Source organism: Chiloscyllium plagiosum, unplaced genomic scaffold (genome assembly GCF_037043375.1).
Source record: "Chiloscyllium plagiosum isolate Xiang-an unplaced genomic scaffold, Cpla_swu_hap1 HiC_scaffold_14, whole genome shotgun sequence".
Lineage (NCBI taxonomy): Eukaryota > Metazoa > Chordata > Chondrichthyes > Orectolobiformes > Hemiscylliidae > Chiloscyllium > Chiloscyllium plagiosum.
The window spans coordinates 43,629,244-43,645,043 of NW_028270152.1; the positions used below are offsets into that span (position 1 = coordinate 43,629,244).

Genomic DNA, 15,800 nt, shown 5'->3' on the forward strand with positions numbered 1-15,800 from the left:
GAAAACAGCTCTGGGACATACGCATCAAACAATCCCACCTTGCTGTGGCCGAACACTTCAACTCCCTTTGCACTCCGCCAAGGACATACAAGTCCTGGGCTTTCTCCACCACCAAATCCTAGCCTTGGGGACCACCAACCATACGGCATCAATGTTGATTTCACCAGTTTCCTCATCCTCCCTCCTCCCACATTATCCCAGATCCCTCCAACTCGGCACCGCCCTCTTGGACCGTCCCACCTGGCAATCTTCCTTCCCACCTATACCACCTTCCAAGCTACCTTCCTCCCAGCCCCACCCCACCCTCTTATTTATGTCTCAGCCCTATTCTTGATGAAGGGCTAATGACCAAAACGCCGACTCTTTTGCTCCTCAGATGCTGCCTGACCTGCTGTCCTTTTCCAGCGCCACACTTTTCGACTCTGACCTCCAGTATCTGCAGCCCTCACTTTCTCGTAAACATAGAGTTAGCCTTGAAATGGGCTCAATGTTTCTGCATCTAGTGTGGAATAATTCACCAGCATGTTCAATAGCACTCACAAATGTGTGACGATCTGTAATTAATTAAGATAAGGGAATATTGGCCTGAAAACATAGTAAAGTATTTTTATGCAGAGGCAATATGAGGATTTTAGAGTTTTAAAATTTTTATTTCCAGTTGACAAATGATTAATGGAAAGCAATATTCAACTAACACTGCCTCTATTCCAAGTCTTCCATAAATTGTAGTTTAAAAAATGATTATTTAGGAGCATTGGAGCAGAGTAGGCCATTTTGCTCAGAACCCTTGACTGCCTTCTTTACCAAAATTTTACCTGACTCAACTTTGAATAAATTGAAGATTTCAGCCTCTGTTACCTTCTAGGTAAGTGAATTCCATACTCAAACAACCATTTGAGATAATTAAAAAGAGGGGGGGTCTTTTATTCTTAAACTATGTCCCTAGCATTAGTCTCCCACACAAAAGGGAAGATCCTCCCAGGTATCTGCCCTATTATTGAGGCAAGAATATTGAGTTGGAAAACTTGCCAATTTGGCAGACCAATATCCTTTAAAATGGGGCCTGTCCACCATTTTAAATTAAGATCTTGCCATTATTTTCTATCTTACTTTTAATTTGCTAATTGTTAATTTGTTAGTTTAATGAGTGCCCATCCCTACTTCAAGATTAGTTTTGTTGCGGTGTCTGCCATACCTTTCCTCATATTTAAGAATATTCATTAAAATACTTAAAATTTTAAACATTTTGTTAACTTTATTTATAATGTCAACATTGTTTTTATGAGGCCATTTTGTCTGTAATCACCCTCTTTTTTTTACTCAATTATACCTTCTTGTATTGATTTTTATTTTCTTTGTAAGTTTATTTTCACCTTCCCCTTTTGTAGCTGTTACTATATGTTCTGTCACCTTATACCGTAATTCAGATTATTTCCATTTATGGATATTCTATTTTATGTTGTGTCTTACCTATTTTGTTGTTCATGTTTGTTTTATTAGCAAGTAATGGTCTTGAGCTGGCAGCATCCCTCCCCACCTTTGTTTGTTACTTTACCAATTAACTAATTTCCCTAGTTTACATGAACAGTGAAATTAGCCTTATCTAAATCTCAGATGTTAAATTTCTCAGAAGAAGAATTTGTGTGTACCAATGTGTGGTGGGGTTGAGGTTCATTTGGGTACACCTATTGATTGGAGATTTTTTTTTGTAAATCAAAAATAAATGCCTGGACAACATAGGCATCATAGGCTGTGCCTAGGATCCTCCTGTACTGCGGTAGTAGTGTCTCTGCCCTGAACTGAAAGTTCCACCTGTGCCAGGTGTGTAACAATATGTCTGAGCAGGATGATTAGAAAAATAGTTTAAATTTTAAAAAATGTAATAATGCAATTAACTTGGCATTAACAAATTGTTTGGTGTTAGCTATAGATCAGTACGGAACGCTCTTGCTCTTGAGACAGTTGTAGGATGAAGCCCCATTACAGATGGAATTTTATCATTTTTCTGTAGTATAGTCGTTGCCATGTTTGCCTAGCATGCAGAACGTCTCCACTTTGAAACCGGGCAGAAATAACAGTGCTCCCTCAATATCTGGGCAAAGTTCATTGTTTCCAGTTGCTGATAGAAGTGAATGGAGCTTGTTATTTGGGGGACTTTCTTATGGTGTAATGATAGTATCTGGGAGGCCTAGGTTCCAGTGTCACCTACTCCAGATGTGTGTAATAACATCTCTCTGATCAGGTTGATTAGAAAAATAGGTTAAATAAAAAAAAACATGGACTGTGTTTGTCTTGTGACATGAGTAATGTCCATACCTTTGAGCCAAGCGATGTCGGTTCAAGTCTCACCTATGTGCATAAATGTGCATTAATGCCTCTGAATAGGGAGATTCAAAATATCAGAGACATTGTTCAGCATTGCCCATCTGCAGAATTCTGAGTCTGTTGTGTGTACTCCGCATGTTCTTTCAGAGCCTGCCATACTAAATTCTGGTTACATGTTTTTCATTGAGCACAACCAAATGGATTGTAAGGGATACATGGCATATTAATTATAAACAGAACCGTGTAACTTGTCTTTTAAAACCGAGATCAAAATATGTGTTCCTAAGTATATTTTCACCATCAACAAGTTATGATCAGGATATAGGTAATCATTTTTTGTTACATTTCAAAACACCTTATAAACTTAATGGTAAGGTCCTAGGGAGTGTTACTGAACAGAGAGACCTTGGAGTGCAGGTTCATAGCTCCTTGAAAGTGGAGTCGCAGGTAGATAAGATAGTGAAGAAGGCTGAGCATTTAAGAGGCATTTGGATGGGTAAATGAATAGGAAGGATTTGGAGAGATATGGGCCGGGTGCTGGTAGGTGGGACTAGATTGGGTTGGAATATCTGGTCGGCATGGACGGGTTGGACTGAAGGGTCTGTTTCCATGCTGTACGTCTCTATGACTCTATGACCTAATTTATATGTTTTCCTTTATTGGTCAGAGTATTGAGTACAGGAGTTGGGAGGTCATGTTGCGGCTGTACAGGACGTTGGTTAGGCCACGGTTGGAATATTGCGTGCAATTCTGGTCTCCTTCCTATTGGAAAGATGTTGTGAAACTTGAAAGGGTTCAGAAAAAATTTACAAGGATGTTGCCGGGGTTGGAGGATTTGAGCTATAGGGAGAGGCTGAACAAGCTGGGGCGGTTTTCCCTGGAGTGTCGGAGGTTGAGGGTGACCTTATAGAGGTTTACAAAATTATGAGGGGCATGGATAGGGTAAATGGGCAAAGTCTTTTCCCTAGGGTCGGGGAGTCCAGAACTAGAGGGCATAGGTTTAGGGTGAGAGGGGAAAGATATAAAAGAGACCTACGGAGCAACCTTTTCATGCAGAGGGTGGTACGTGTATAGAATGAGCTGCCAGAGGAAGTGGTGGAAGCTGGTACAATTGCAACATTTAAGAAGCATTTGGATGGGTAAATGAATAGGAAGGGTTTGGAGAGATATGGGCCGGGTGCTGGTAGGTGGGACTAGATTGGGTTGGAATATTTGGTCGGCATGGACGGGTTGGACTGAAGGGTCTGTTTCCATGCTGTACGTCTCTATGACTCTATGACCTAATTTATAACATTTTTATTTATAAATTAATTTGATTTAAATTAAGATCTTTGTTCTTTTTCTAGCTAACACAACTAGAATATTTGAAGGAACCAGGATTATAAAAACAAGAATGGTAAGTGTGGGAATGAATATTTTCTGTCTGAAATGTATTACTTTTATGTATTATCTTCAAGGATACATGCAGGAAAAATGAGGGGAAATTACAGCTGTGTCGAGCTGTGAACACAACATATTAGAGACCTCCTCTGTTTGATTCAAAGTAGTAACTTCTGAAGTGGAAATGTTTTTTGGTAACAATGCTGCAATATAAATAAGAAAAATATGGCTGTCACTGGAGAAACTCAGTAGTTTTCTGAAGCTGCTGGAAAGGGAAAAAGGAATGGTATAATTCTATTTTTTATGAGATGGTATCTATTTTACAAATTAAGACATTGAGACCAAACTGCAACCTGAACATGTTCAAAATACAAGTGGTGACTATTCACGTTATACATTAACAATCTAGGCAAAGGAACTAAGAGTATTGTAGCTAAGTTTGCAGATGACACAAGAGGGACAGATAGTGTTGAAGAAATGGGGAGGTTGCAGAAGGACTTGGACAGGGTAGGAGAGTGGGAAAAGAAGTGGCAGATGGAGTATAGTGTGGGAGACTGTGAGATTATGCACTTTGGTAGGAAGAATAGAAGTTTGTACTGTTTTCTGAAGGGGAAAGGTTTTGGAAATCTGAAGCAAAAAGGGATTTGTGAGACCTGGTTCAAGATTCTCTTAAGATTAAAATACAGGTTCAATTGACAGTTAGGAGGACAAATGCAATGTTGGCATTCATTTCAAAACAGACAAAACAACTGCAGATGTTGGAATCCAAAGTAGACAAGCAGGAGGCAGGAAGAACACAGCAAGCCAGGCAGCATCAGGAGGTAGAGAAGTCAATATTTTTGCTATAACCCTTCCTCAGGAATGGAGGTGGGGGTAGGGGGAGCTGCAGCTAAAGAGGGGGGAGGGTTTTGAGTAGGGAAAATAGCAGTGACAGGTGGATACTGGTGGTGGATAGGACCTGGTTGATCAGTGGGAATGGTGAATCCATTTGGTAGCTGGAAGGAAAAGTTGGTAGGTAGAATGGATGGGAGGAGGCAGGAGTGGAAAGGCAATTGGGGATTGGTGGGAAGGTTATTTGAAATTGGAGAACTCAATGCAGGCTGCCAGATGGAAGATAAAATGTTCTTCCAGTTTGCAGTCTGACTCACCATGACAATGCAGGAGACTGAGGATGGACATGTCAAAGATGGGAATGGGAAGGGTGAATAAATATGAGCGGTGATCAGGAGGTCAGGCTAGCCCTTATGGACCCGGCCGAGATGCTCAGCGAAACATTCCCTTAGTTTGCATTTGGTCTCACCAATGTAGAGAAGACTTCATTCGGAGAACTGGATGAAGTAAACTAGTCTAGAGGAGAGGCAGGTGAACCTCTGTTTCACCTGGGATGACTGTTTGGAGCCCTGAATAGAGGTGAGGGAGGTGGTGTGCCAGCAAGTTTTGCATCTTTACAGTTGCAGGGGAAGGTACTGCGGGAGTTGGGCACTTGGTGGGGAGAGTGGCACTAACCAAGGGGAGACAAAGGGAACAGTCCTTGTGGAAGGCAGAGGAATGGGGAGGGATGTTCTGGGTGGTGGGATCCAATTGGAGTTTGAAGATGATACATTGGATAAGAGACAAGTGGGGTAGAAAGTGAAAACGAGGGGGACCATGTCTTTATTATGTTTGGAGGAGGGGTGGTCTAGAGCAGTGGAGCAGGGAATGGAGGAGATGCGATGGTGGGCTGTCTGGATGTCAGAGTGGGGAAAAGCACATTGTTTAAAATAGATGGATATCTGGGATGCTTGGGAATGGAACGTCTCCTCATCAAACAGATGTGACAGAGACAAAATAATTGGGAAAACAGGATGGAGTTTTTGCAGGATACGGAGGGGGAGGAGGTGTAATCCAGGTAGTTATGGGAGTCTGTGGTTTTATAGTAAATGTCAGTCCGTAAACTGTCACTGGAGATGGAAATGGAGAGGTCAAGAAAAGGGAGGGTGGTATCTGAGATAGATCAAGTGAATTTGAGGAAAGGGTGGAAATTGTCGGCAAAGTCAATGAACTGCTCCAGTTTAGCCTGGGTGCAGGATGCAGCACCGATGCAGTCATCGACATAACAGCGGAAGAGTTGGGAAACAGTACCTACACAGGTAGTGAAGAGGGACAATTCCACGTAGCCAAGAAAGAGGCAGGTGTAGCTAGGATCCATGTGAGTGACCATAACCACTGCCTGGATTTGGAGGAAATGGGAAGAGTTGAATGAAAAGTTATTGCAGGTGTGGACTAATTTGGTGAGGCGGAAGACGGTATTGCTAGAAGGGGACTGGATGGGTCTGTTGGAGAGGAAGAAACTGAGGGCATGCAAGCTGTCATTTTGAGAATGGATGTGTATAAGGATTGCACATGCATAGTGAAGATGAGGCACTGAGGGTCAGGGAATTGGAAGTTTTCGAAGAGGTGGTGGGCGTGGTTAGTGTTCCGGATGTAGGTGGGAAGTGCATGGATCAAGGGAGAGAGAATGGAGTGAGAAGGATGAAAGGAGTTCAGTGTCTTAGGACCATGAGGAGATGACGGGTCAGCCGGTGTAGTTGGGCTTGTGGATCTTGGGGAGCAGGTAGAACTGGGCAGTGCAGGGCTGGGGTCAATGAGGTTAGAGGCGGTGGAGGAGAGATCACCGGAGGCAATGAGGTCATGGACCGTGTGAGTGATGGTGGCCTGATGGGTCATCATGGGGTTGTGGTCAAGGGGGAGGTAGGACATGGTTTCAGAGAGCTGAAATTCAGCCTCTATATCATAAAGGTCTGTCCTCCAGACTATCGTCTCCCTGCCTTTGTCAGCGGGTTTGATGATCAAACAGGGATTGATATCGAGGGAATGGAGTGCTGCACATTTGGAGGGGGTGAGGTTGGAGTAAGTGAGGGGTGTGCAGAAATCGAGGTGACTGATGACAGGTTGGCAGTCAGCAATAAAAAAGTCCAGGGAGGGTAAGAGGACAGAAGGAGGTATCCAAGTGGAAGACGAAGGTTGGAGGCAGGAGAAGGGGTACTCAGAGAGTGGTTGGGAGTCTTTGTCAAAGAAGATGGCATGAAAGTGGAGGCGGCGGAAGAAGACCTCCACGTTGTGGTGAGCATGGAACTTGTCCATCCTCAGTAAAGGGCTCACATTCGTGCCCCTCTGCCCCCATCTCAACAAGTTCCATGTGAAAGACAGGGCGGTGGTAGTCTAGAGGATGGACCTCAATGCCGCAGGGCCAAACATCAGCCCTCCAATACCACATCCTACCTCCCCCTTGACCACAACCCCAAGATGACCCATCAGGCCACCATCACTGACATGGTCCATGACCTCATCACCTCTGGTGATCTCCCCTCCACTGGCTCCAACCTCATCATCCCCAAGCCTCAGACTGCCTGGTTCTACCTGCTCCCCAAGATCCACAAGCGTAACCATCCCGGCTGACCCATCATCTCCACATGCTCCTGCCCCACCGATTTCATTTCTTCCTACTTCGACTCCATTCTCTCCCCTTTGGTTCAGGCACATCCCACTTACATCCGGCACACTAGCCATGACCTCCACCTCTACAGAAACCTCCAGTTCCCCAGCCCCCAGCACTTCATCTTTGTTATGGAGGTGCAGTCTTTACATATGTCCATTCCCCACAATGACGACCTGCATGCTCTCAGTTTCTTCCTCTCCAACAGACCCATCCAGTCATGTTCCATCAATACCCACCTCCACCTTGCTAAATTAGTCCTTACACTCAATACTTTTCCTTCAACTCTTCCCATTTCTTCCAAATCCAGGGGGTGGCCATGGGCACTTGCATGGGTCCAAGCTATGCCTCTTTGTCGGCTATGTCAAACAGTCCCTCTTCAGTACCTGTGCATGTACTGTTCCCCAACTCTTCTACCATTATATTGATGACTGCATTGGTGCCAACAACTTCCACCCTGCCTTCAAATTCACTTGGTCAATCTTGAACACCTCCCTCCTCTTTCTTGACCACTCTCTGTTTCCATCTCTGGTGACAGTTTACGGACTGACATTTACTACTAACCCATAATTCCCATAACTACCTAGACTACACCCTCTCCCATCCCTGTATCCTGCAAAAACTCCATCCTGTTTTCCCTATTACTCCATCTCCGTCACATCTGCTCTGACGAGGAAATGTTCCAATCCCAAAAGTCCAACATGTTTTTTCCCACTCTGTCATACAGACAGCCACACCACCTCCTTTGCTCCACTGCTCTAAACCATCTCCCCTTCATGCACAATAAAGAAAAGGACCCCTTGTCCTCACTTTCCACTCCACTGGTCTCTTCAAACACTTTCCCCAACTCAAATTAGATCCCACCATTCAGAACATCTACCCCTCCCCATTCCTCTCTTCCTTCCACAAGGACCATTGTCTTCATATCCCCTTGTTTAGCTGCACTCTTCCCACCAAGCGCCCTAAACACCACCACCCAACCTCTCCCCAGCCTGTCCGGTACCTACCCCTGCAACAGTAAAAGATGCAAAACCTGCCAGCACATCACTTCCCACTATCCTTCCAGGTGAAACAGAGGTTCACCTGCCTCTCCTCCAACCTAGTTTACTTCATCCGGTGCTCTCAATGTAGTCTTCTCTACATCGGTGCAACCAAACTCTGGCACAGAGTCTGTCCCTGTTGCTCAGAAGGGAAGGGGGATGAGGAGCATAGCATTAGTCATTGGGGACACCACAGTTAGGGGTACAGACAGGAAGTTCTGTGGAAACAAGAGTGACTCACACTTGGTGTGTTGCCTCCCAGGTGCCAGGGTTCATGATGTATCTGATCGTGTTTTCAGGATCCTTGCAGGTGAGGGGAGCGGTTCCAAGTCGTGGTCCACATAGGCACCAATGACATAGGTAGGAAGAGACATGGGGATTTAAGGTAGAAATTCAGGGAGCTAGGGTGGAAGCTAAGAACTAGGACAAACAGAGTTGTTATCTCTGGTTTGTTGCCCATGCCACTTGCAAGCGAGGCAAGAAATAAGGAGAGAGAGGAATTAAACACGTGGCTACAGGGATGGTGCAAGAGGGAGGGTTTTGGATTCCTGCATAATTGGGACTCTTTCTGGGGTCGGTGGGACCTCTACAAACAGAGTGGTCTTCACCTGAACCAGAGGGGTACCAATATCCTGGGGGGAAGTTATGCTAATGTTCTTCAGGTGAGTTAAAACTAATTCAGCCGGGGGATGGGAACCTAAATTATAGTTCGAGTATAGAGGAGGTTGAGAGTAGGGAGGTCCGAAACAAGGTTTCAGCAGCGCAAGAAGGCACTGGCAAGCAAAAAGTTGGTTTGAAGTGTGTCTATTTCAACGCCAAGAGCATCCGGAATAAGGTGGGTGAACTTGCAGCATAGGTCAGTACCTGGGATTTCGATGTTGTGGCCATTTCTGGGACTTGCGAAGAGCAGGGACAGAAATGGTAGAACGGAGAAGATGGTAAAAGAGGTAGGGGTGTGGCATTGTTAGTCAAAGACAGTATTATAGCTGCAGAAAGGATGCTTGAGGACTCATCAACTGAGGTAGTAAGGGCTGAGATTAGAAACAGGAAAGGAGAGTTCACCCTGTTAGGAGTTTTCTATAGGCCTCCAAGTAGTTCCAGAGATGTTGAGAAAAGGAGAGCAAAGTTGATTCTTGATAGGAACGAGAGTGACAGGGTAGTTGTTATGGGGGACTTCAACTTGCCAAATATTAACTGGGAATACTACAGTCTATGTACTTGAGATGGATCAGTTTTTCTCTATTATGTGCAGGAGGGTTTCCTGACACAGTATGTAGATAGGCCAACAAGGGGCGAGACCACTTTAGATTTAGTACTGTGTAATGAACCAGGCCAGGTGTTAGATTTGGAGGTAGGTGAGCACTTTGGTGATAGTGACCACAATTCAGTTATATTTATTTTAGCGATGGAAAAGGATAGCTATACACTGGAGGGCAAAAGCTGCAGCTGGGTGAAAGTGCAATTGCAATGCAATTAGACAAAATTTAGGATGCATAGGATGGGGAAGGAAACTACAGGGCATGGGCACAATAGAAATGTGGGGTTTATTCAAGGAACAGCTACTGTATGTATCTGTCAGACAGGGAGGAAGTTGTTGAGCGCAGGAGCCACTTTTATGAAGGAAGTTGAGTCTCTTGTCAAGAGGAAGAAGAAGGCTTGTGTTCGGATGAGATGTGAAAGTTCAGTTAGGGCAATTGAGGGTTACAAGGTAACCAGGAAAGACCTAAAGAGAGAGCTAAGTTGAGTGAGGAGGGGACATAAGAAGTTGTTGGCAGATAGGATCAGGGAAAACCTTAAAGCTTTCTATAAGTAGATAAGGGATAAAAGAATTACTAGAGTAAGAGTTGGGTCAATCAAGGATCATAGTAGAAAGTTGTGCTTGGAATCAGAGGAGATGGAGAAGCGCTAAATGAATAATTTTTGTCAGTATTCACACTGGAAAAAGACAATGTTGTCGAGGAGAGTACTGAGAAAGAGAGTACTGTTAGACTAGATGGGATTGAGGTTCTAGAAATTCTGAAAAGTGTAAAAACAGATAAATTCCCTAGGCCAGATGGGATTTATCCCAGGATTCTCTGGGAAGCGAGGGAGGAGATTGCCGAGCCTTTGGCTTTGATCTTTACGTCACCATTGTCTGCAGGAATAGTACCAGAGGATGGGAGAGTAGCAAATGTTGTTCCCTTGTTCAAGAAAGGGAGTAGAGACAACCCTGGTAATTATAGACCTGTGAGCCTTACTTTGGTTGTGGGTAAAGTGTTGGAAAAGGTTAAAAGAGATAGGATTTATAACCATCTCAATAAGAATAAGTTGATTAGGAATAGTCAACATGGTTTTGTGAAGGATAGGTTGTACCTCACAAACCTTATTGAGTTTGTGGTGACCAAACAGGTGGATGACGGTAAAGTCATTGATGTGCTGCATATGGATTTCAGCAAAGCATCTGATAAGGTTACTGCACAAAATACAGAGGCATGGGATTGAGGGTGATTTAGTGGTTTGGATCAGAAATTGGCTAGCTGAAAGAAGACAGAGGGTGGCGGAAATATTCATCCTGGAGTTCAGTTACTAGTGGTGTACTGCAAGGATCTGTTTTGGGTCCACTGCTGTTTATCATTTTTATAAACAACCTGGATGAGGGCATAGTAGGATGGGGTAGGAAATTTGCAGATGACACTAATGTTGGTAGAGTAGTGGATAGTGATAAGGGATATTGTAGGTTACAGAGGGACATTGATACGCTGCAGAGCTGGGTGGAGAGGTAGCAATTGGAGTCTAATGCAGAAAAGTGTAAGGTGATTCACTTTGGAAGAAGTAACAGGAATGCAGAGTACTGGGCAAATAGTAAGATTCTTGGTAGGGTAGATGAGCAGAGAGATCTCGACATCCATCTGCATAGATCCCTGAAAGTTGCCACCCAGTTGATAGGGCTGTTAAGAAGGCATACTGTGTGTTAGCTTTTATTAGTAGAGGGATTGAGTTTCGGAACCATGAGGTCATGCTGCAGCTGTACAAAACTCTGGTGCGGCTGCTCTTGAAGTATTGCATGCAGTTCTGGTCACCGCATTACAGGAAGGTTGTGGAAGCTTTGGAAAGGATTCAGAGGAGATTTACTAGGATGTTGCCTGGTATGGAGGGAAGGTTTTACGTGGAAAGGTTGAGGGACTTGAGGCTGTTTTTATTAGAGAGAAGAAGGTTGAGAAGTGACTTAATTGAGACATATAAGATAATCAGAAGGTTAGATCGGGTGGACAGTGAGAGCCTTTTTTCCGAGGATGGTGATGGCTGGCATGAGGGGACATAGCTTCAAATTGAGGGGTGACAAATATAGGACAGATGTCGGAGATAGTTTCTTTACTCAGAGCAGTAGGGATGTGGAACACACTGCCTGCAACAGTTGTAGACTCGACAACTTTACAGGCATTTACATGGTCATTGGATAGGCATGTGGACGAGAATGGAATCATGTAGGTTAGATGGGCTTCAGATTGGTTTCACAGGGTGGCACAAAATCAAGGGCCGAATGTTCTATATTCTGTATGTTCTAACGTAAACTGAGGGAACATTTCAAACCCAGCCTAGTTGGAGCTGGGCCAATTGCCTCCTCTCTGGGAAAAAAAATCAAGGGCATTGTAACCTTGTAAAAAGACCAACATTGTGACAAATTTCCCTTACCACTCCCTCTCGGACATGTCTATCCTTGGCCTCCATCATTGCCACAGTGAATCAGACCGCAAATTGGAGGAACAACACCTTATCTTCTGCATGGGCAGCCTACAGAACACAGGACGCAACATTGAGTTCTCCAATTCCAAATAACCTTCCCATCCAATCCCAATTCCCTTTCCACCCCACCTCCTCCCTTCCATTCCACCTACAAACCCAGCCTTCCAGTACCAACCAGATTCATCCTTCCCATCGACAAACCAGGTCATAACCACTATGTGTATTCACCTATCACTGCCTTATCATTCTGCTACTCTCCCCCTTCTTTATCTGCAGCTCCCCCTACCCCCACCTCCATTCCTGAAGAAGGGTTATACCTGAAACGTTTACTCCACCTCCTGATGCTGCCTGGTTTCCTGTGTTCTTCCAGCCTCCTGCTTGGTGACATTCATTTCAAGAGGGCTAGAATACAAGAACAGAGATGTACTGTTGAGGCTGTATAAGACTCTGGTCAGACTACGTTTAGAATTTGTCAGCAGTTTTGGGTTCCATGTCTAAGGAAAGACGAGCTGGCTTTGGAGGGGTCCAGAGAAGGTTAGCAAAATTACCCCATGAATGAAGGTCTTGTCACTTGCGGAGTGGTTGAGGATTCTAGGTCAGTACTTGATGGAGTTTAGACGGATGAGGAGGGATCTGATTGAAACTTACACAATACTGAGAGGCCATAATTGAGTGGTCACAAAGTAGATTTTTCCACTAGTAGGAGAGCCTAAGACCCGAGCGCACTACCTCAGTTTGAATGGGCAACCCTTTAGAACTGGAATGATGAGGACTTTCTTCAGCCAGAGTGTAGTGAATCCATGGAACTCATTGCCGCAGTGGACTGTGGAGGTCAGTCATTGAGTGTATTTAAGACAGACAACAATAGTTTCTTGATTAGTAAGAGGATCAAGGGTTACAGGGAGAAGGCAGAAGGGTCTGTTGCCATGCTTGGCTACTCAGCAAATGTTTGGGAATGACAAATTTGAGATACGTTTTATGTTCAATATTTTTATGAAAAGAATCTTGAACTTTATCCAATGAATTAAAAATTAAGATTATAATTATCATGGAAACAGAATGTGCACCTTTGAAGAAATCCAGAAAATCATTTTATGAGTGTTTGTTACTACCCCTCTGCTAATTTAAGCGAGCAACACAGAAAGGATTCACCCCATGCTGTAATCTGTTAAAATTCAAGAGGCAAAGAACTATCCCAGAGGTCACTCTTGAAGTAAAAATTAACAGTTTATTTCTTTAAGGCCAAATGAGAACGTTAGACAGCACCTATTTATGACTCCTTTCTCTTCAACCTATCTTTTACCTCCCCGCCTACAATACTGGTCTGATAAACCCTCGATTAAGAGTTAAATTTTAAAAAACTTCTTATTTCAAAACCAGGCAGCTTTCAGTTCTTCTCTGTATTCCTGTCTTCTTCTTTGGGATTTCTGCTTCACAGGTCGTTCACATATAAAGTTATCTTTCAGAGAGCAGGTCTGCGGGCAGTCTGTATTGTCCTGTTTTTGTTGGTGCTCTTTGCGCTCACGAATTTTAACAGATTACAACATGGGGTGAATATTTTCTGTGTTGCTGGTTTAAATTAGCAGAGGGGCTTACCCTGTGTCGTAACAATGGTTTAATAATTTCATAATTTACATTTCAGTAGAAAGTTCCGTGATGAATTTGGCTGAAATAATATTGATAAAAATGATACCCCTTTAAGTGAACCAGAAGCATGTGAAACAAGCAGGGTTTTAATGAGTGGTCAGAGGTTAGTCCCCTAAACTGATGATACATTGTAAAGGACTTCTCTGTGTTTTGCTTCGCTCAAGGTTCACCAGTAGATGGCAGCAAACTATGTTGAAGAATGGTTATTTGTGAAAGATAGGAAGGCAAATCTTTCAAAGTAACTGAACATTTATCCAAAGTTGTTAAAGGATAAAAGATTTAGTTTATTCAACATTTATCCTTCACATTTAAAATGATTGTTGAATCATTACTTACAACACAGGAGAAAAATTGCTTCGACGATGTTCCAGAAACTTGAATACAAAATGAATATTGTTAATTTTGGATTAGGTGGAGGCTCTGTTCTCTTACCCCCCCCCGCTTTCCATGGTGCGCAGTTTAAGTTTAAGTCTGGGAAAGATATGCATGAAGATAGCGGGAGATAAGATAGAGAGAGGCAAAAATGAGGAGTGGGTGGGTAAGGTAGAGACTAGGATCCAAGGGTACCACCTGAGAGTGAAGGGATGACCCCTTAGATCTGAGATGAGAGGAATGTCTTCAGCCAAAGAGTGGTGAATCTGCGGAATTCATTGCCACAGATGGCTGTGGAGGCCAAGTCACTGAGTGTATTTAAGAAACAGATAAATAGGTTCTTGATTAGTAATGGGATCAAGAGTTACAGGGAGAAGGCAGAAGAATTGGGGTTGAGAAACATATTAGGCATGATCAAATGGCGATCAGACTCAATAGGCCAAATAGCGTAGCAGACTTAACAGGCTGAAAGGCTTAATTCTGTTCCTGTATCATATGCTGTTATGGGGAAGTACTGAAAAGTACCTCAAGGGCCACAGAAGAATGACAGGGAAATAATTCACTGTTTGAAGACGTTGGATGAGTTCATTCTTGAACAACTGGAGAGACCCACTCCTTTTTAGCCCAATCAGTATAAAAGTTTTAGAAACATGATTTTTCTCTTGATTATTTTCCATTCTTTGTTGTCCTGATTATTTTTTCTAATCTATCACAGTGTTCAGTTCAAGGATTATATTGATTTGTCAAAGAACATCATGTCAAACATTACAAAGAAAACACTATTGGATTTTCCTATCTTTTGATAGTGTTTTATCAACTCGCCATGGAACCTAGTCTGTCATGGCCCCGGCACCTTTTCCAATTCAATCTTCCATCACATTAATTATGCAGCCAGCCTCTTCAATGCCCATCTCATGAAGTTATGTAACAAGGGAGACGGAGTTGCTCACCACTGCCAGGACTTGCAATGTTCACATTACTGGGGCTACATTTAAATCCCAGTGGCGCAATAGTTCAGATGCTGCAAGCCAGGAACCGCCCTTGACACTGCATCATTATCCAACAGGAGATGGTGCAGAAAGGAGTGCTGGCTACTCAGAATTCCAACAGAGAGCTGAATGTGCTGCTGGATGGTGTGGTAGGAAGACAGGCAGTGCTTTTTCCTGCTGACCAAAAAAAGAATCCATTCAACGGCTGCTCAGTCACTTCATTCTCCAAAATTACAAGCCTTCCTGACCTCTGTGCTTCCTACTTTAGTCACTTAGAATACTTCTATTTCCTCTGCATCACAACTACAGTTCTCACTTCCATCTCCATTATATTCAATCCCTCCTTTTGTCTTATTGCAGAAGAAAGATTCTCAACTGGATCATAAGGGTGAAGATTGTGGGGGTTGGGGTGGAGCATATAAGGCTCCTCACCACATGAGTAAAATATCTTGGATTTGTTTGGAGGAAAGCACAACCACTCATATGGGAATGCGGAGACCTTCATGAGCAACTAACCCCCCCAGAGCTATGATGAGCTGCTGTTCTGTCACCATTAATATTAACCTATTCTTAATTTGCGCAAGATTTTACCTAATTCTCTCTCCCCTTAAGCAGACTCCCTGTGAACCTCACCCTGAAGAGGTTAGCAATGGAGACCCTCAGCTCTACCTTCACCTTTAGGCAAGAAACTACTCATCCCTCAGAGAAGTACACTGGCAAGGCTTTCACCTGCATCCACCACTAGCTTAGTGGATTCCCTAGCTAGATTAGACTCAAAAGCACATTAGTGAGCACATCGCTACAACTGAGGAAGAAACACCCCAGGTCTTTGACCCTTAATGGATTGCC

General features: G+C 43.7%; 1 protein-coding gene across 3 annotated transcripts in view; it reads left to right on the forward strand.

The window, feature by feature from the left end:
- The window catches only part of ca16b (carbonic anhydrase XVI b), a 720,903-nt gene that overhangs the window by 568,224 nt on the left and 136,879 nt on the right, over positions 1-15,800 (forward strand). For all 3 annotated transcript variants that reach the window (XM_087994366.1, XM_087994367.1, XM_087994368.1), the window contains one exon: positions 3,672-3,721. In XM_087994366.1, coding sequence (XP_087850492.1) covers positions 3,672-3,721 — 50 coding nt within the window. The remainder of the gene's footprint in view (positions 1-3,671; positions 3,722-15,800) is intronic.